Source organism: Vitis vinifera, chromosome 5, assembly GCF_030704535.1.
Source record: "Vitis vinifera cultivar Pinot Noir 40024 chromosome 5, ASM3070453v1".
Taxonomy (NCBI): Eukaryota; Viridiplantae; Streptophyta; class Magnoliopsida; order Vitales; family Vitaceae; genus Vitis; species Vitis vinifera.
In genome coordinates, this window is record NC_081809.1 from 21,763,659 (window position 1) to 21,784,784 (window position 21,126).

The window sequence follows — 21,126 nt, forward strand, 5'->3', positions numbered from 1 at the left end:
AGGGGCCGTTTGTGTGTCCAAGGGAGAGGGAGCCATGCGACACTTTTTAGGGAGGATCCCACAGTGGGTGGTTGTGCAAGCAGTTCAGGATGGTTGCATAACCACCAAGGGAAAAAACTGCAGGGTGAGTCTTTTAAAAGGGCTCCTGCAGCCTTGAGAGGGGGAAGAGAGAGACAAGAGGGAAAGTAGTCTCTGAATGCTTGGGATGTAAGCATTGCTCTCTGACTCAGGGAAACAATTTTATATCTTGTAGTTGAGATTAATACAAGTTGGGAAGGATTTCCTGTAACCTCGTTGTGTCCTTGTTTCCTTTGGTTTGCTATTGTTTGTATGCGTTTTGATAAGGCTGGGAGAGAAGGTTGGCTAAGGAAGGGTTCTTAGCACCGTGCACCAGGTGAAAATTTTAGGGTGATTTTCGAGGGTGTGACAACTACCATTTATGAAGGATTTTAAGTGATTCTAAAAAATTTGTTTATTTATTTCCCCTAACCAAGGATAGATGACATTCCTTACATGTATTAATTAAACATATATTCACCTCATGCACTTTTTCTAACTTGTATATGGTCATTTGCATAGGTACCTCACTTATGATGATTGTAGAACAAAATTATACAACAATTTTTTATCTTCTTTTAAACCAAACCCATGCAAACATGGTTAATTGATATATTGTCAAATATTTTATGAGAGGATGTATGAAATTTAAGTTATTGTATAAGGATATTAAACTAACTATATAAGACAAATTTACTAATTATATAAAAGTATACAAGACTGTTTTTTTGTTAAGGATTTCAAGTGATTTTGAAAAACTTTTTTTTTTTTTTCTTTTCACTCAGGATTTTTTTCCCACTTAAATTCTCACTTAAGAATTATTTCGAATTTTATTTTTAAATTTCATTATCAAAATTTTGTAATTGTATATTTTGCTTTTATAGTTTTAGTAATATTCTTTCTTTCCACTTTTCTTTTTTGTGAAATTTTATCCAAATGAATCTATATTTAAAATTATAATCATATTTATCAATATTTTTACTAAGATTATCTTAAAATTTTAAAATATATTTATACTCATTTATTTAAAAAACTATATATTTTTTTCTAGACATGCTCTATTACCTTTCAAATAAAAAATTAAATAAGCTTGAAAGTCAATAGAAAAAATTAAATATCATTTTCAATCATTTTTAGATAAAATTTTATCTAACATGATGTATTTGAAATTTAATTTCTAAAGTTTCACAAAAAAATTGTGTTGACAAATTTCTTGTTATGAGTCAAAATACTTTGTATTAGTTTATCTAGATAAGAAAAATTATTAATATAATATTATTATTTTTTCAATAAATTTATTTAATTTTTTTTAAAATAAAAACTTTAAAAATTAAAAAGCTAAAAGGAATATATATATAGTGAAATGATAGTCCATTTTTTAATTTTTTTAAATATGGTTAATGTGAAAAATATAGAAAATAATTAAAAATAAGAGAAAAATATAAATACAAGGGTAATATAAATTTAAAATAAAAAATGAAAATTAAACTAGAAAATAAATACAAAAAGATAAAAAATATTTGGATGAAAAATCTCAAAAAATTTATCCTTGCTTATAATAAGAGTAAAATAATTCAATATTTTTAAAAATAAAAAGAAAAAAAGAAACATTATTGCTTTTCAGAAATGTGTAATACATAATAGGGAATAAAAAATGAAAAAAAACCGTAAAAAATTGAAATTCACATTTTCTTTGTGCTTATGTAATGGTTAAAGATATTTCAAGGATTAATAAATGATAATATCCTTCAATTTAATTTTTACACTTTATTTAAGTCTTTTAAGTTAAAATATGTATGATAGAAGGCTCTTTTCCTCATGCATTTCACCTTTAAATACAATTCTCTTAAAAAAAAAATATAAAAAATATTAGAATAATACGTGTCAATCATTCATTGGGCGTGGACACCCCATTTTTTTCAACCGTCCACCGACGCCCTTCTGAAACCTGTCTCGGCCTTTCCCTCTCTCCAAACGAGTTTTTCGCCAATGCGGTGGAGACGGCAGGCTCACAGACAGAGACGCCCCCGCATACCTTAAAACATAAAAAAGAAAAGTAAAAGAAAAATTTAAAAATAAAAAAATTTAGAAAAAAAGAAAAAGAAAAACAAAAATCCTTCTCGGAAAAAGATCTCTTCGTTCCCAAGCAATCGTCAACTGTGGCTTCCATGGCGTCTCTCCGCCTCCTCGCGATCCCTCTTCTCTTCCTTCTTGTCGCCCTGCCATTGGCTGCCGCCGACGATGCCTCCGACCAGGACGATTCCGGCCCTAAATCCCCCTTCTGCAACAACACCTTCCAATTGGTATTTTTCTTGTTCTCATCCCCTCCTCTTCCTCCTGCATTTTGAGGTTATTTCCTTGGGGGTTAAGATGTTGATCTGATGCTATGTTTTTCTTTTCTTTTTCTTTTTCTTTTTTTCTTTTTAATAATTTCCTTGGATTAAGAGCTCATTTGTTTTGGGTGTGGCTGTTGAGGGAGGTGTGGGGGATCCAGAATGGGGAGATTTCGAAAGATATTTTGGGAAAAAAAGGGTTTTTTGGTGGGGGGAATGTGGGGAATTATGCAATTTAGGAGTGCTAATCAATTTAACAGGAATGGTGAAAGGGGTTGGGTAATTGATGTTCTCTTGAAGAAAACCAGGAGTCTCACTTTTGAAAATTGGATTTGTATATACTGTATAGTGATTGAGCTCCGATTGAGCATATTATTGCGGCCTGAGGTTTCATCATAGGGTTTGTTTCTGGCATGTGTGCTAGAAATAATATTTTTGCAGCACATACAAGGCCTGTGAGCCCCTTTTCCAGTGCCCCAAAACAACACACACAAAAAGGGGAAAAGACGAAACTGAAGATAATTGTTACTTATGAATGCTATGTTGTAGCACTTGATAAAGTATTCTTCTACCATGATTATTGGTTGTTAACAGGCCTACTGCATAACACTTTTTTCGACAAAGATTAGCGACATGTATAATATGACTCAATAAAGATTAATGAGGTGTATAATATGGCTTCTTTAAGGCTCATAATTAGTAGCACATAGCATATTGGCATATAGAATGGCATTCTGTAAGGTTTAAGAGATCCAAGCTTAACATAACAAAAACACCTACATGTTGTACATCTTTCACGTGTCTAGTGCCTGGATGCAGTCTCATACTGAATGAAATATGGTTCTATAGCTGTTAAAAGCAAATCTTAAATTTTGATTTTCTATATTTAATTGGGATGAATACCTGCAGAAACCCCATGTAAGGTTTTGTAAGCTTAAATTTTGATGACTATTTAATTGGGACCTAGGGCCAAATAGGCATTGGTGGTGTTTTTTAGATACCATTATAACAACATGAAATGAATTTTCTCCAAGATTGCTAGTTTTAGTTTAGCCTTTGAAGTCGAGGCTTTAGTTTTTCTAGAAGATTTTTGAACACGACATCTTTGGGCATTAAATAATTTTCAGGCTAAAGGGGTGGGGATGGGGCTGGTTAGCCATTGTTTCTTGGGTGTCCTAGTGCAGCAAGGGTGGCCCTAGAAATTGAAGGTGTGGATTGGAAGAATTTTAGATTGATCAAGGGTTAAAGTTGCTTTTTCATATAAATTGTGAAGCCAATTGATGAGATTACAAATGAATTTCCTAAGTGAATGTCCTTTTCATTAGAGGATTTTGTTGGGGATTTCATCATCCTTCTATTGTACCTTTTACAACCTAATTTAATATATAGCATTGTTGTTTCTCATAAAAAAAAAAAAATTGTTGGGAATTTCATGCCTCCCTTAGTTATAGTTTTTCTTATTGTCTCTTAGGGTCCCTTGATGGGTTCAATGTGTTTCTTGTTTTTGCTGGTCTTTCCCTTTTGTACTCTTTCTATTTAAACTAGCATGAAGAAGATCTCATTCTTGTATTTTTGCTTGCTACTAACAAAGTGTTTGTTTCCTATAAAAAAAATTGATGAAGCATTTTTTTTTGTCTTAGTTTCTATTATTTATTTATTTATTTTTTATCGAAAAGAGAATATTCATTGATAAAGATTTAAACGTACATGTGAAGGATGAGGAATTCTTCCCAAATATACAAATTCTGATATATACCTTGGTATAATACCACAAGAAACTATACAAGGGAATAGTGGCTCTACTCTCTATAAGGATCAATACATTAGCTATTCTACAAAATGAGACCAAAGTATTTTACACTTTTCACTAAATTCCAATTGAGTTGAATTTGATTGAGATGAGTGCCCTTGAAAGCTTTAGTTGTTAAGGCCTGAGAAGAGGAATAAAAATAAATTAGGTCCCATATCGACTCTATTTTTTGACGATGTAAAAATAAAAATAAAAATTTCAAACGATTTATCGTAGATTTTCCACGATTTATTGACATGGTGCACTCCTAGCAACTTATTCTTGCCTATTTTTTCTTTCCATTGCCATTAATAACCCATTATATTAGTGATATTTCTCTGCCTTTCACCAATCTTTTAAACCTTGCTCCACACTAAGTAAAGGGCACACCATCTAATTGAAGATCCCATAAGTTCAACTCTCTTATGATCTCCGAGAAGCGCCACATATCGGACGATATCCTTGAGCAGTTTCATTTTTCCCTTGGGAATGTAACATATTAAAATCTCCTTATAAGCACCAAGGTTTATCCCAAAGACCTCTTATAGTTCCCAAATTCACTCTTTCCTCCCTTTTGACTAGATTGTACACCCCTGAGAACAACCATATGAATCTGTCTTCATAATTTTTGAAAAGACAAGAAATAGGGAATGCACCCACTTCCATGTCAATCAAATCTAGTACTTTGTTGTCCTATGGTGGGAAATGAACCACTTTGTGCTTAATATCCTAATTTCTTTAGAGTTATTTTTTTTTTTTTTGATAGGTAAATTTTTGCTCCTTCGGAACTTGAACCTGGAAACTCCCACAAACCCTCCCCATCCTTTTATCACTTGATCCAGGCCTCAAGGGCTCTTTAGAGTTGTGATGATTAAAGACACTCATATTTCATTCTTTTTAGCTTTCTCTTCTTCCTCTTCAATTTGAAATTTAACTTTCCATGCAAATTGATTGATCTGGAATTTTAGGAGCTTGGACTTTTCAAACATCTCTTGTCCTATCATACTTATCTACTTATTTTCGAGAGGTAAGATTTTGATTATTGACTTCCTTGGGCTTTTTTTTTTTTGTAAAGTCTTGCTTTTTTGCTTTCTCTATGTCCTTGATTTCAACCGCATTTTTTTCCAATCAATTTTGAAAATCTAAGGTTAAGACCTTTGCATTGCTGGTGGCCTATAAGAAAATCAACACTAGTGATTTGCAACAAGAGAGGAGTCTTTTCAAAGTTTTCATCTTCAACTGTTGCATTATGTGCCTAAAGAGCAAAATTGATTAATCATCTTCTTTACATTGCCCTAGGACTTTGAGGCTTTGGCATAAGTTATTCAGCTTTACTAGGAAAGATTGCGTTCCACCCAATAACATGACATATATAATGATTATCTCTTTTATAAGGTTAGGGGGTGCTAATAGAGGAATGACACTTTGGTGTGTGACTTGCCTCACTTTGTTATTGGTAGTTTGAAGAGATAGAGATGTAAAGATTTCTGAATGAACTCTCTTCTCTAAAGTCCCACCTCATGTAAAAAATCCCTTTGAATCTTCTCTAATCTCAATTTCCCCAATCTAGGGATAGTAAAAAAGGACATAAAATAGATTGGCAAACTGACAAGAGTGTTCCGAAGTAGAGTAAGTCTTCCCCCTTTTGAAAGGTAGTGTCTCTTCCATAACGAAAGCCTCCTTTGAAAACGTTCTTCCACACTATCACGGACTTATAAGAGGCCCCCAAGGGGAGCCCTAAGTAAGAAGAGGGTAGTTTTCCCACCTTACAACCTATTTCACAAGCCAACTCTTCTAACAAGTCCACCTCCCCTACTGGGATTACCTCACTCTTTTCGAAATTGATTTTCAGCCCCGACATGGCTTTGAACCACTTAAGCACCCAACACAAGGGGGTAACTTGCTCTTAAGAGGCCTCACAAAAAATAATAGTATCATCCGCAAAAAGGAGTTGAGAGATTTCCTCTCCATCACCCCCTTTTCCCCCAACCTTAAAACCCAAAATGAAACCACCATCTTGAGCTTTCAAAATCAACCTACTAAGGGCTTCCATAGCGATCACAAACAAGTAGGGAGAAATTGGGTCCCCTTGTCTCAAACCCCTAGAGCTTTGAAAAAATCCGGAGGGGGTTCCATTGATTAGAATAGAAAAGCTTGGAGAAGAGATACACCACTTTTTCCACTTTATCCATTTGTGCCCAAACCCCATTGTAGCAAGGATTGCTACCAAGAAATCCCAATTTACATGGTCGTAAGCCTTTTCAATGTCCAACTTGACCACTACCTTTCTTCTTTAGCACTGAATCAATTGCCTCATTTGGCATTGCATCCAAAATTTGTCTTCCCTCCACAAAAGCATTTTGAAAACAAGAAATCACCCTTCCCATTACTTTCTTCAACCTATTGGCTAATACTTTTGTCAACCACTTATAGAGACTTCCCACCAAACTTATCGGCCTAAAATCCTTGACGTTGAAAGCCCCTTTTTTCTTGGGTATCAAAACCAAAAATGTCGTATTAAGGTTTCGAACAAAATTGCCATGCTCATGGAACTCATTAAAAAAATTCAGCACATCAAATTTCACAAACTCCTAACTAAAATGCTAAAAATTCATCGAAAAGCCTTCTGGGCTTGGAGCTTTGTCGCCATTCAGTTCCAATAGTGCCCCCAACACCTCCTCCAAGGAAACCCCATCTAAATTCCTCGCCTCCTCCTCTTCCAACGCCTCAAAAGATAACCCTTCAATACCAGGCCTCCTGTCCCCTTCCTTAGAGGAAAAAGATTTAAAAGCCCCCACTACTCCCTCTCTCAACTCCCTGTCACTTGTAAGCCATTCCCCATTCATTTTAATCTTGGCAATGAAGTTTTTCCTTATGTGAGTATTAGTCATCTTATGAAAAACTTAGAATTTTTATCCCCTTCCTTTAACCATATTTGTCTTGATTTTTGTCTCCAAGAAACTTCTTCCATTGAAGCCCATTTTTTAAACTCCTCCCTCGCAAAATTTCTTGCTTTTTCCTCAACTGAAGATAAAACTCCTTCCCTTTCCTTCGCATCCTAGAAACCTATGTACTTAAAGGCCTCTTTTTTCCTTACTGAGACATTATCAAACTCCTCTTTATTCCATTTTTTCAAAAGCACCTTGAGAGCTTTTGGCTTTAAAGCCAAAATAAAACTAGCAGACCCTGAGAATTACATCCCCACCCACCAACCTTTGAGCAGATAAAAAAACCTTCCTTTTTTAACCACATGTTCTCATGCCTAAAAGAAGTTGGGCCATTTATGATCCCCTTCCCCCCTTCCCCCCTTCCCCCCTTCCAACAAAACAGGGGAGTGATCTGAGATAGGTTTAGGCAATACCCTCTGAATCATCCCACTGAAATAGCTCTCCCAACCCTCAGACACTAGGAACCCGTCTAATCTTTATTTTGAGCTATTGTTTTGACCTCCACACCAAGTAAAGGAGTCCCCTGCTAGTGGAAGGTTTGTTAATTCTAATTCATTGATAACATAAAAAACCCTCCTCATTTGCACATTCAACCTTGAGCCACTAGTACGCTTAATAGGAAATCTTACTACATTGAAATCACCTCTTACACACAACAGATCATTCCACAACCCCCTGATCGCCCCTAACTCCTCCCAAAGACCCTCTATTTCCTCCCCAGAATAGGGCCCATACACCCTTGCAAACACCCACACAAAATCATTCTCACAATTTCTAAACCTGCAAGAGATAGAAAATTCTCTCACTTCCAAATCTAACAACTCTAACACTTTGAAATCCCAAAACACCAAGATCCTCCCCTAAACACCATTCGCATTTACTGAACCCCACTTTAAGCAACTCCCCACGCCTAGACTTATAACAAGATCCATCGTCATTGTTTGAACCTTTGTTTCTTGCAGACAAACCAACTTTGCTCTTTGGGACCTAATCACCAACTTAATTAACTTCCTCTTCTCAGCATCATTTACCCCTCTCATATTCCAAGAAAGAATTTTAATAATCATTGACAAACTGACACTACAACCCATCTTTCTTTCCTCCTTCCTCCTTTTTTAGATATATTAACATCATAGTTAATAGAGTTTTCTAGCTTCTTAAGTTCCCTCTCAAACTTCGAAGCAACCAAAAACTTTCTTCCTTTACCATACTCCCTTATTTTCATCTCTGTCCTCCACTATGGTTCGTTCTCTTTCGTTGTTCAACAAGGCTCTCCTTTGTAAGTGGTGTTGGCATTTTGCAAGTGAAGGAGATTCTTTATGGAAGAAAATCATTAAGTGTAAGTTTGGGGAGAAGGAAGGGGGGTGGAGGTCAAGAGTGGTGAGAGATTCTATGGAGTTGGGGCATGGAAAGAGATTGAGAAGCATTGGGAGCTTTTTAATTCTATGATTTCCTTTGAGGTGGGTAATGGGAGGAGGGTGAAGTTTTGGAAAGATTGGTGGTGTGGTGAGGAGCCTTTATGTGAGATTTTTCCGTCCTTGTTTGCCTTATCTGATTTCAAAGAGGCATGGGTAGCTGATCTGTGGGAGCATAGAGAAGAAGGTAGCAATTGGAATTTCTGTTTTGTTAGGAACCTGAATGATTAGGAGTTGGGTGCCATGGAGCGCTTTCTTTCTTTACTTCAAGGTCATTCAATGAAAAGGGAACAAGAGGATACAGTGGTATGGAAGGGTGGGAACAAAGGGGTCTTCATTGTTAGGGGGCTTTATTCTATGTTATTGTACAATCCCGTTCTGTTTAAAAATAGTGTGGAACCCTTGGATTCCATCAAAGGTGAGTTTCTTGACTTGGGAGGCTTGTTGGGGAAAGATTTTGACTTTGGATCAGCTTCAAAAAAGAGGGTGGACTTTGGCCAATGGATGTGCTTTATGCAAAACAGAGTTAGAGACCATAGACCATATACTTCTTCATTGTGACAAGGCGAGATTACTATGACAATTGGTGTTCTCCATTTTTGGTGTTCGGTGGGTTATTTATGAGATAGTTAGGGAATCCCTCCTTGGGTGGAATGGGACTTTTATAGAGAAAAGGCGTAGTAAGGCTTGGAGAGCAGCCCCTACTTGCAGTTTTTGGACGCTTTGGAAGGAAAGAAACAAGAGATTTTTTGATAGTGAGGAATTCCTAAACAATTTCTGATCAAAGGCTAAAAAGTTTATTCCTAAACAATTTCTCTATGTGGGTTAGGGTGTATATAGGTGATGGGTATACGCATTTGATTGATTTTATAGAGTGGTTGGGTATTGGGTGAGGGAGAGAGTATTTTTTTGTACCCTCTTTTCTACTTTTTGCTTGTTTTACTTGTATATGATCTGTATACTCTTGCGCTCTTTTCGTGCTTTTTTAATACAATTTCTTACTTATCAATATATATATTGCTTCTGATAAAAACAGAAAATTGTGTCTTAAGACCAACAAACTAGCTGAGCTGCCATGACTGATTTGTGACTAAACACCACTATTCTCACCCATGACATCTCAGACACACTTTCTCATTTAACATGGTTCAGATGGGTGTTTTTTTAATTAGAAACAACCATCTTATTTCTATTGATAAGAAAGAATGGATTGGCCGTTGTGGCTGCTTTATCTTAGAACTATGAAGATGGATTCGTTGGAGGGGGCGCATTGAAGCTATTTTGGTTTCCTTTGATGCCTTTAGTCATCTTTGGGCTTTACCTTATACTTAGGCCATCTTTGGTTCTTGGAAAGCAAGATGGGGTCCATCCTATTAAAAAAGGGAAGAAAGTACACTCATACCCATATGTGGTTCCTTTTTGGGCAAGTCCATGGATTTTTAAGATGTGTGAGTTTGTGGATGAATTAGATGTTAAAATAAACACCCTCACTTGATGCTTACATTTGTATCCACTTAAAGGCTCAAAAATTGGAACTGTTCTATCATTTCTCTAACACATACAACTAACCTATTCTAATTACATTTGTACACATATATAATACATACAAAATTGACTTCTCTTAGGCCAAAAGAGAAAACGAAATACAACTAACCTATTCTAATTACATCTGATTTCTAGGAATACAGAATAATTCTAGATAGCCATGTAATCTATTTAAGGAAAAATGAATTAAACCACTATTCTATCAAATATTTCAACACCATGCAATATAACTTTCACACAATGACAAATGAAGCCTCACAAAAAAGATGTCATGTGTTACTCAGAAACATTTTTATGTTTTGAAATTGTGTCTATGTCAAATATACAACCAATATTATAATTGCAAATAGACTGATTTGGTGTGTTTACTGAATTAAATTTTCAGGTCAAGGTTAAGAACTGGGTTGATGGCAAGGAACATGAAAGTTTAGTTGGGTTAACTGCAAGATTTGGTGCTTCTTTGCCTACTGAAGCTCATGATCATCTCAGACTACCTGCTGTTTTTTCAAATCCCATGAACTGCTGTTCTGATTCTTCTTCAGAGGTTTTGTTTTGGGTTTCCTGATTGATTTTTCCCATCTACTATGTGGTTGTTGAAAATTACTTGGAAGTGTTAAGAATATTTTATGTATATTTTCTTAGGAGCTTCTAATTCTATTTGATGTGGATAGAAAACCGTTGGAGTTAATTGTCTTCAAAGAAAATTACACAATATGCCTTTTGAACTTTATAAGAACTTCAGGAAAAGCTTGAAATTTGAATAGATATTTTAGGAAATGATGGATAAAGCATCGTATTATTGGTAAGTGTCATTGTAATAAAACCGAGTGCCAACAAATGATTCTTTTTGCAGCTTTCGGGCTCTATTGCTTTGTCCACACGTGGGGATTGTTCCTTCATGGCTAAGGCAAAAGTTGCACAGTCAGGAGATGCTGCAGCCTTGTTGGTGATAAATGACAAAGAAGGTTGCACTTGTCAATGCACATATGTTATTTGTATTTCAGAATCCAATGTTTTGGCCATGATAGTATCTGTCATTCTATTTTTTCTAATTCTATATCTGATGCCTCTTTTTTGTTTTCCCCTTGGTTTGAAGATATTTACAAGATGGTTTGTTCTGAAAATGATACCATTGTAAACATTACAATTCCTGTCGTGATGATTCCAAAGTCGGGAGGAGATACACTCAGCAAATCTATAGCAGATGGAAAGAAAGGTGAATCCCTGAGGTTTATAGTTTTATATTCAGCTTTTACTTTATGATTATCAAATGTGTGAGTTTCTGTTCTTTACCTGGACTGTTGGAACCTTCAAAAGATATTGGATGGTGAATTGATGGATAATAAATTTTATAAGTTGAGTATGCCTTTTTTTTATCAGTAAAAAAAAATCATATATATATATATATATATATATATATGTATAATAAGCTGCCCACGGGCGCCTTTGGGTACATATGAAGAATAGAATGCACAGTCCTAGAAAGAAGAAGCAAAAAGAAGTAACCATGAGGTACCTTTGAATTCATTTCATTGAATTTATTGTTTCTGATAGAAAAAGAGAAAAAAGAAAACTACACAGGAAATTCTACTTCTTTCTGAACCACCCATACTATTGATGAATATGCACCAATTTCCCTTTATCATAGTCTCTTTTGTTTGCGTGTAAAGTGAATATGCTTTTTTTTTTTTTTAAATTTTTAATTCTTATATTTTATCTTTCTAAACTTCCATTCTGGTTGTTCAATCCTCAAAATTTCTCCCATTGTGACCTTTCTTAATTACTGTGCTATTCAGAGCAGGACTGTCCTCCATGCCTTCTTCCTTTCTGTTCTGTTCAAATTTCTGCACCAGCTAGCTAAAACCTGCTGTGATCTTGGGCGAAAACACTGAACTCGAGAAAGCACAAAGATCATGCCTAAGATTTTGAGCTTCCGATATATATATATAACGATTTTGAGCTCCCGATATATATATATAACGATTTTGAGCTATGCATAGTGAATTAGAAATGGTTTTCTATTTCTTCATCCTTTTTGTGGATGCAACCTAAATTAGAACTGCCCACCCTTTATGACCTAATTGATCAATGCCATATTGTTTCCCACTCTTTTATGCAAATGTAAAATGCCACTTTGATGGAGATGGAGGCCCATACACCTCCTACTTGAAATGTTGTCCCTTCTTTATTTTTTAGCTATCCATAGAGAGATTTAATAATGAAGCTTTCCTTTTTGGTCCATTTTTATTTTATATTTTTATCCTAAACCTCCATTTGGATCTTAGAAACTCTTATAGGAGGGAGATAACATTAGATGGAATATTAGTTTCTTTTGTTTGATTGTAATTTTGTATTCCTGTATCCTTATTTTTATTACTTTTGGTAATAAATATTGGTTGTTCTTTTGTGTTAGATTTTATTGATTGGTTGGGTTGTAAATATTGATTGGGAGTCCGTTAGAGTTGTTCTTGTCTCGTCTCTGCTTTTTGATGCCCTTTTGTATATCCCATGTACTTATGGTGCCCCTCTTGCTTGGCGCTCTTTAATTAATTCATTCCTAGCGTATCAAAATATATAGTTTTTTGGTAGCCAATATTATTTTGTAATTTGGAACACTTCCAATTACTGTGTTCTCAAAAGTAAAGAATTATCTGATCAAAGCCTTAAGTCCTCCTTTCTTGGCAACCTCATGTTATGGGTTAGGATGTATATATAGATGGGGTTCCCCCAACCATGATAGATTTTATCTATTGGTTGGGGTATTCATGAGGGGGCTGTGTTTGTAGGGTTCCTTGCGTTTTTTTTCTTTGCCTCTTGGTGCATTTTGTATTCTACCTAGGTACTTGGTTGTGCGTTTGTTTGGTGCTTTTGATATATATTTTTTGTCTATTAAAAAAAAATAAAATCCATTTCCATCTTTAGGTTTTGTTGTTGTGTAGGCTTCCCCAAGGGCTACTCTCCTTTTTGATGGTTTTTTTCTTTTTCTTTTTTTAATTTTAATTTTAATTTTTGTTTTGTTAATTTGATAAGAAACAACAATTTTATTGTATTGAAGTGGAAGTATAAGGAAGGAGGAGATCAATTGCATGTTGTAGGTCAAAGAGGTAGGCAATAGGTGCTTCCTGAATGGATCCCTCGATTCAAGTTAAATTTTTATGGGTGCACTTTGGGTAGCCCAAATCAGCTGGGGATTAGAGGTGTGATCAAAGTCATAACTGTATATAGTGTTTAGAGCCATTCAAGAATCGGCCAGAGAAAGCTTGACCATTTAACTAGAGATTTTAACTCATTTGAATGGCTAGTTGTAGGGCTGTCAGTCTACCCAATTTATGGCCGGAAGGGAATTTTTCTGTTATGATCTCATAAGTATCTAAATTGGAGAGAGGTCCTTGGAATTATGATAGGTGACTCACTGAATTTTAGGTGTTGCTAGCTACTTGGGGTTGTTCTATCTCTTGGACTTGCATTTAATTAATCATGTTGCAGATTAGTTAGCAGAACAAGAATTCTTTTGTGGCTGATTTTTTACTCCCTTGGGTTTCTAGAGATTTTCTTTTGGCTTGTACATGTTCTTGTCAAATCCTTTAGCTGTATAGTTGTTTTACTGTTGATTTTATGCAGTTCTTACTTTTATATTTTTGGAAGGATTTCTTGTCCTTCACTTGAACTTGAAAATTCATATCAAAGAATCAGTTTATTACAATCCCATTTTACCCCTCCCTTCCACACACCACCACCACCACCACCACCACCACCACCACCCCACCACCCCCCCCCCCCCCCCCCCCCCCCCCAATCAACACCCACACCCACCTCAACAGAAAAAAAAAAAAAAAAAAAAGAAAGGAAAAGAAAAAAAAAAGAAAAAAAGAAAAAGAAAAAAAGAAAAAGAAGAAAAAAGAAGCATTTTCATGTGATGTGCATGAACCTTTTATTTCTTTATTTTGCTTATATTTGATGATGTAGATATGGCTAACCCTTTACTGTACAATATAGTGGAACTGCTATTATATGCGCCAACTCGTCCAGTCGTAGATTCTGCGGTAGTATTCTTATGGATGATGGCTGTTGGAACTGTTGTCTGTGCTTCACTTTGGTCAGAGTATATTGCATGTGAGCAGAATGATGAGCGCTATAATGAATTGTCACCAAAGGTTTATTATCCTTCATTTTTGAATCTTGAAGTTTACATTTAAGTTTCTTTAATTGGAATGCTTGTTGCAGATGTCTTGATATGCATCATAGCTAACTTGTGTTGAAAATTTGAAATTACTCGATTTTTTAACTTTTTAAATATTGTGTAATAGATAATGATTAATGGGACTCAGCATTTGAGATGGACTCTCTTTTTTCATTGGCTAGGCTTCTGAAGCTGGGGCAACGAAAGATGATCCAGAGAAGGAAGTTCTTGATATTAGTGCAAAGGGTGCTGTAGGTTTTGTCATAACAGCATCCACTTTTCTGGTGCTGCTTTACTTTTTTATGTCATCATGGTTTGTTTGGGTGCTGATTGTACTCTTTTGCATCGGTGGTGTTGAGGTAATATAGTTTTTCCATATTATTCCTCATTTATTTTTGTTGCTGAAATTAGAACATATTGCATACTATTGGATAATTTGGGAGGAAAGGAGTTAAAGAGTGTTCGAAAGTGAGGAGCAGCCAGTTCAAGCGCTAAAGTGTTCTTTTCTTAGAAATCTAGTGTTTTGGGTTTGCATGTACATAGAAGAAGGCTCAATGCTTTTAATTGATTTTGTTGATTGGGTGGGTTCTATATGAGGGATGAAGTTGTTATTTTAGAGTTCTGTGTCTTTCTGGCAATACCTTTTGGTACCTATTGTATAAGTATTGGGTTCCTTGGTGTATAGCTGTTTCTTTCTTTTTTTGATATTTATTTCCTTGCTTGCTTATCAAAAAAATAAAAATAAAAATATTGCACACTATTGGAGTGAACAATATTTGTCATGTTTGTACTTCCTTTATCAATCTTCATTTGGGGTAAGAGCCTGGTGCATGTAGAAGAGAAAAAAAATGTAGAATGTTTATTGCTGGTTAATCCAATATCCAGCAGCTGAAAATGATCATACTAACGAGTATGGTCTCATAGTGTAATCTTTGACCTTGAGATTTTGATTGTTATTATGCATTTCTTTTTTCCTTTTATTGTACATCTATAGATATTGGTATTTGATTGAACTATCATTATAGATATCAAATTGACCAAATACAGTCGGATGCTTCACTTTTGCAACTTTTGATTTGGCAACCAGAATCATGAGTTAGCTTCTGAAATTTGCCAAATATAAGCCAGTGTCAAATGCATGAAGAACACAAAAATATAATAGATTTTTTTTTTCCAATGATATAGAACATCTTAATTACCACATAACAAAAGAAATCCTAATGATATTGTGCTATTTGGGTCCGGAGTCCAATCACATAATAATTTCTCCAAGCCCTCTAATTATGGGCAAGAACAGAGAAAAAAAGGCAGTTTGCCTGTGGAAACTCAAAATGTGGTCTGCTAATGGATCAGTTAAACTACTGAGAATATCTTTTTCTGATTTTACTGTTTAAGTTTGTCAAATCCTATGCTCCTGATTTTCAATGTTTTCTTTCTTGATTTGGTGAAAGTCCTAATTCCCTAGATTCTACACTATTAACTAAAAACTGATGCTTTGCATATTGGAAGACATGTTGAACTGCGTAATCTAGATATATGAACCTGAAATGTGTCTACAGTCTGATTGGTGATCTTGGATGCAATCTAGATTTTTCAGTATTAGAGGGAAGGATATCACATTCTTATTTTTACTTTCTCTTTTCTTAATAAAGTTTCTTTTCTTGTTAATGATGTGAGGGGCACTTTGTTTGTTAATGAACGTAAATGGAATGGAAGCTGTTCTTTTTCATTTTTTTAATAAAAGTTTTCTTTTTCTGTCAACAACACCAACAAATGAATTGCTTGAAATCCCGGTATTTAAATTCTGGATGTGCTTATTGAGATTTTTTCCTTTCAGGGAATGCATGCTTGTATAGTTACTCTGATACTAAGGTATGCATGAAATCCTTTTGTTACCATTCGACTAGCCATCTTAGGCTTACAGTTTCTTTTGGCTCCTTCCTGATCCTAGGTTTTTTTTTTTTTTTTTCTTTTGTGGAACAGAGGATGCAAAAATAGTGAGCGGAAGACCGTGAATTTGCCTCTTTTTGGAGAAGTTACTGTTCTTTCTCTTGGGGTGCTATTGTTCTGTCTGTCATTTGCTATCGCCTGGGCGATAACTCGTAAGGCATCATTTTCGTGGATCGGACAAGATGTGCTTGTAAGTTCTTCCTGTTAGTATCTCTGTTTCTACAATAGTGTCCAGACTAGTTTTCTAATTTCTTGTGCAATGGGCATAATTGCCGTTTTAATATGTAGATCTGAACTCTCTAGGTCTAGAATTCTGTTACAGAGTAGCAAATTCACATTATGGGAGTTATTTTATATGCTAATGATATAGGCACTTTAACTATATGGAAGCCGAAGCCTAAAAGTTGTCTGGCTCATAGGCTTTGTTTAATGCATCTGTCATGTTCATTCATGCCCCTGCTCTGATCTACCCTAAAACCAAGGGCATGACAATCATTTCACATCATCCTAATCTGATAAAAAAAAAAGGCTAACAACAGACAGCTAAGAACAACATAGTGGTGGAACTAATAGTAACCAGAGCATCTAATAATCATTTTTTTTAATCAGAAATGAAGAAAATATATTAAAAGATGAAAAGATACAAGAGAAGGAAGAGATACAAGAGAAAGAGAAGAAACAAGAGAAGGATGAGAGGTCCTTCCCACAAAAACAAAAACTGAACAAAAGAGAAAACACCCAACTTTAGAAAACTAAATACATAGAAAGACCCCAACACTCTCAAACTTTTGAAATGCAAATCGCAGTCCAGTTGAGTTGTAAAACACTAAGAGGAACTCCGCTAAAAGTTGCAGTACAAGAGGCCCAAAGAGAGGAATAGAAAAGAAGCAAGTCCCACAACATCTCTTCCGTTCTCCCCTTATCCTCAAAAATCCTATTGTTTCTCTCTTGCCACACCATCCATAACAAAGTGAGGCAAGCGATTTGCCAAAGTGTCTTGCCTCTTAATGAATTCCCCAAACCTTTAAAATCAATAACCATCAAGTCCACAATACTCCTTGGAGGGACCCAAGCCAACCCTGCTAGATTGAACAGCTTGTGCCAGAGTCCAATGGTAACAGGACAATGAAGAAAAGGTGGTCGATTGATTCTCCATTTCCTTTGCAAAGAATGTACCATTGATGACAGAGGGATTTGTAGGGTTTTCTCAATTGCAACTTGTCATTGGTGTTTACCTTCCTATGTTCTATTAACCAAGCGAGGCCCTTAACCTTTGAGGGGGCTTTTGAACTCCACTAAAACTTGGCCGGAAGGAACAAGATAGGATTTGAGACTTTTGACAAGGTCAAGAAAAAAGATTTCACTAAAAACAAGTCCGATGATGACAAAGATCAAGCTCTTGAATCTGCCAAAGGAGAGAAAAACACTGAACTAAGGGAGGACATGATTATCTGAAGGAGATCAATTTCTGTATTAGTAAGATTACGACGAAAATTAAAATTCCAAGACCGTGGAAAGGAATTGCCAAGGACATTTGAGACAGTGAGGTTTTTCATAGAAATAACTCTATAAAGACCAACAAACTGAGAGCACAAAGTTTGGTTACCTCACCAAAGATCTTCCCAAAAACGAATTCTCTCCCCATTCCCCACCACTAGGTGGACAAAAGGGGAGAAATCTTGGAAAACTTGAGCAGTAGCCTTCCAAGGACATCTGTGTGACCATATAACCACCATGTTGGCGTTCCATCCATTACGATGTGTCCCATAAATACTCGCAATAACCTTATGCCAAAGACCATTCCTTTCTCTAGGGAACCTCCAAAGCCATTTCCCTAAGAGAGTAATATTTCTCAAAGAAGTCTTCCCGAAACCCAAAATCTCCCAACTCCTTTGGCCTACAAACAACATATCATCTTATAAGATGATATTCTTCCCTTCCCCCGCCCCAGACCAAAGAAAATCCCTTTGCAGCTTCTCAATCTTTGAGGCTATTGATACTGAGATTTTGAAGAGGGAGAGGAAGTGGCTAGGGATGTGAGACAGACTTGATTGAATTAAAGTAATCCTCCTTCCCAAAGACAAAAAGACCTTTTTCCAACCATCTAGCCTCCTCGATATTCTCTCAACGACCGGATCCCAAAAGCCTATTGTCTTTGGGTTCCCTCCCAATGGAAGACCTAAATAAGACAAAGGCCACTCTGACACTCTGCAATAAAAAATCGAGGCCAAACTAGACAACAACTCTTGCCTTGTATTAATACCTGAAATGGTACTTTTTTCTAAGTTGATTTTTAATCCTGGTACTTGCCCAAAAACCAAAAGGATAATCTTGAGGTTTTGAAGATGTTCCAAAGAGGCTTTAGAGAAAAAGATGGTGTTATCTGCAAACTGTAGCAAAGACACTCTAGTCCTGTCCCTTCCCACAAAGAAGCCCTCAGTTAGCCCAGTTTCCTTTGCTCTGATCATCAACCTATTTAGAACATCTGCTACTAAAGTAAAAAGGAAAGGAGAAAAGGGGTCTCCTTGTCTCAAACCTCTAGAGGCCTTAATCCAACCCTTTGCATTCCCATTAACTAGGATTGCAAAACTTGATGAAGACAAACAACCCCTCATCCAAGATCTCTATTTCGGGCTGAACCCCTTCCTTTCTAGCACATGATTATAAAAAGCCCCAATCCACATGATCATAGGCCTTCTCAAAATCGATTTTGAAGGCCACCCCTTCCTCCCCCGACCTTCTTTTCTCATCCACCACTTCATTGTCTATCAACACAGCGTCCAGAATGTGTCTCCCTTCAACAAAGGCTCCTTGAGAGCCAAAGATTGTTTCATGGAGGACTTTGCGTAAACGCCCTAATAAGATCTTAGCAATTATCTTATATAAACTTGTAACCAAGCTAATAGGTCTAAAATCTGAAATCCAAACTGAGCCAACAACTACTATCCAAAGTCCAAATCCAAACTGAGCCAACAATCCAGATGTGACTAATCCTAGCTCACTGCTCTGTTGACTGGTAGTTGAAATTGTTTAAACAAAAAGATGAGCTTGACAGCTTAGTAAGAAATACATAATGCAACTTGATAGAAGTAAACAACAAATAAACAGATGGTCATATCTTCTCAAATAATGCATATCAAATTAGAATTGGGTTCATAGATGCATATATCTCTATTTGATATGCATTATCTTTGTTTGAAACTGATTTGGAAATATCTGGTTATTTGAGAAGTGATTTCTTTTTCAATTTCACACGTCCGAACAGACTTATTCAACCTTCAATTACTTCTCTCTTTCTTCTTTCAAATCTTTTTAATTCCCACCACCTACTTGTAAGACAACCTTAAGCTTTAAGGATTCTAGGAAGCTTCCATTAGCATTATATACGTAACTTGGTAGTGGTTCAATATGTTTCATTGAGTATATTCTACAACAGAAAAGGGCAAGTGATCATGTTTTGTGTTGGTTTTAAGTTCTCTTGATTTTCTCCTTTCCTGGTCATTTTCTCTCCAGAAAGTTCACTGCAATGTATTGTATATTGTCTTTCTATATTGGTATATTTCCTTGTTCTTGAAGGTGTATAGCTTGTTGGATTTAGTTGTGATATTGTTGATCCTCACATCTCCTTTCCATTACTTAGCAAAATCCTTTTTTTCTGCTTGACAGGGTATTAGTTTAATGATAACAGTTTTGCAGATAGCTCGATTGCCTAATATCAAGGTAATGAAATTGTTAGTCTGGTGCGCACACACACATTTATATTTATAAGAAGAAAATGACTTATCTTAATGTTTTGAGTCTTTTGATAACTCATGCTACAGACTCTTGCCTGACATCACACACACACACGCACACACGCGCGCGCGCACACACACACACACACATATGTATATATATATATATATATATATATATATATTTATTTATTTATTTATTTATAAGAAGAATGATAAATCACTTGTCTTTATGTTTTGAATCTTTTGATAACTCATGCTACACACTCTTGCCTGTCATCATATATATATATATATATATATATATATATTTATATTTATAAGAAGAATGAGAAATCACTTATCTTAATGTTTTGAATCTTTTGATAACTCATGCTACACACTCTTGCCTGACATTTGTTATCTTCACACAGGTTGCTTCTGTACTTCTTTGTTGTGCATTTGTTTATGACATCTTCTGGGTCTTCATATCACCAGTAATATTCAAAGACAGTGTTATGATAGCAGTAAGTCTTTATACAACATGCTACTTCTTGTTTACATCTTTGTGTATGTATTATATTGAAAGTACACTTCAAACTACATGAAATATCTGTTTTGACATGATGTGGTGTAGGTGTATGGATTGTGTGCTAAAAATTGGCTAAATTGCTTATCAAGTTGAATATTTCCTATGTCATGAAATTTGATACCTGTTATCCAATAAAGATTTTCATCAAAATTTTTGACTTTGGTGGATGTCCAAATAAATATACTGGACATGTTTTTTTTTTTTTCTGATAGATAAACACAAATATATTAAAGGGCATGAGGCCACAAAGCATACAGGGAGTATACAAAGCAGCCTAAAACAAAAACGCAAAAAACAAGCAACCTCACCCATCCTTAAGTGGCCGCTAGCCACTCCAAAAAGCCTAAGAGCGAAGAGGACTCCTCTCCAATACTGGACATGTTTTTACTGAAGTTTTTAATAAATTCTTGAAATCCAATGAATTTCCTAGCTGATCTGACATGAGGGGGAGCTGGGAAAAGAAGTGGAAAAAAATTTGGATTTTGGTGGATGTCCAAATAAATATACTGGCCATTTTTCACTGAAAGTTCTAACAAATGCTTGAAATTCCAATGAATTTCCTAGCTGATCTGACATGATGGAAAGTAGGGAAGGGGGAGGAAGG

General features: G+C 35.6%; 1 protein-coding gene across 1 annotated transcript in view; it reads left to right on the plus strand.

Annotated features, from left to right (window-relative positions):
* Positions 1-1,960: 1,960 nt before the first annotated feature.
* LOC100249763 (signal peptide peptidase-like 2) overlaps positions 1,961-21,126 on the plus strand; it is a 32,449-nt gene continuing 13,283 nt past the window's right edge. Inside the window, exons 1-10 of the mRNA XM_002268539.4 lie at positions 1,961-2,360; positions 10,473-10,631; positions 10,941-11,052; positions 11,184-11,303; positions 14,084-14,241; positions 14,450-14,626; positions 16,105-16,139; positions 16,251-16,407; positions 19,884-19,937; positions 20,365-20,457. Of these exons, the coding sequence (XP_002268575.1) occupies positions 2,226-2,360; positions 10,473-10,631; positions 10,941-11,052; positions 11,184-11,303; positions 14,084-14,241; positions 14,450-14,626; positions 16,105-16,139; positions 16,251-16,407; positions 19,884-19,937; positions 20,365-20,457 (1,200 nt within the window). The 5' untranslated portion in view covers positions 1,961-2,225. The remainder of the gene's footprint in view (positions 2,361-10,472; positions 10,632-10,940; positions 11,053-11,183; positions 11,304-14,083; positions 14,242-14,449; positions 14,627-16,104; positions 16,140-16,250; positions 16,408-19,883; positions 19,938-20,364; positions 20,458-21,126) is intronic.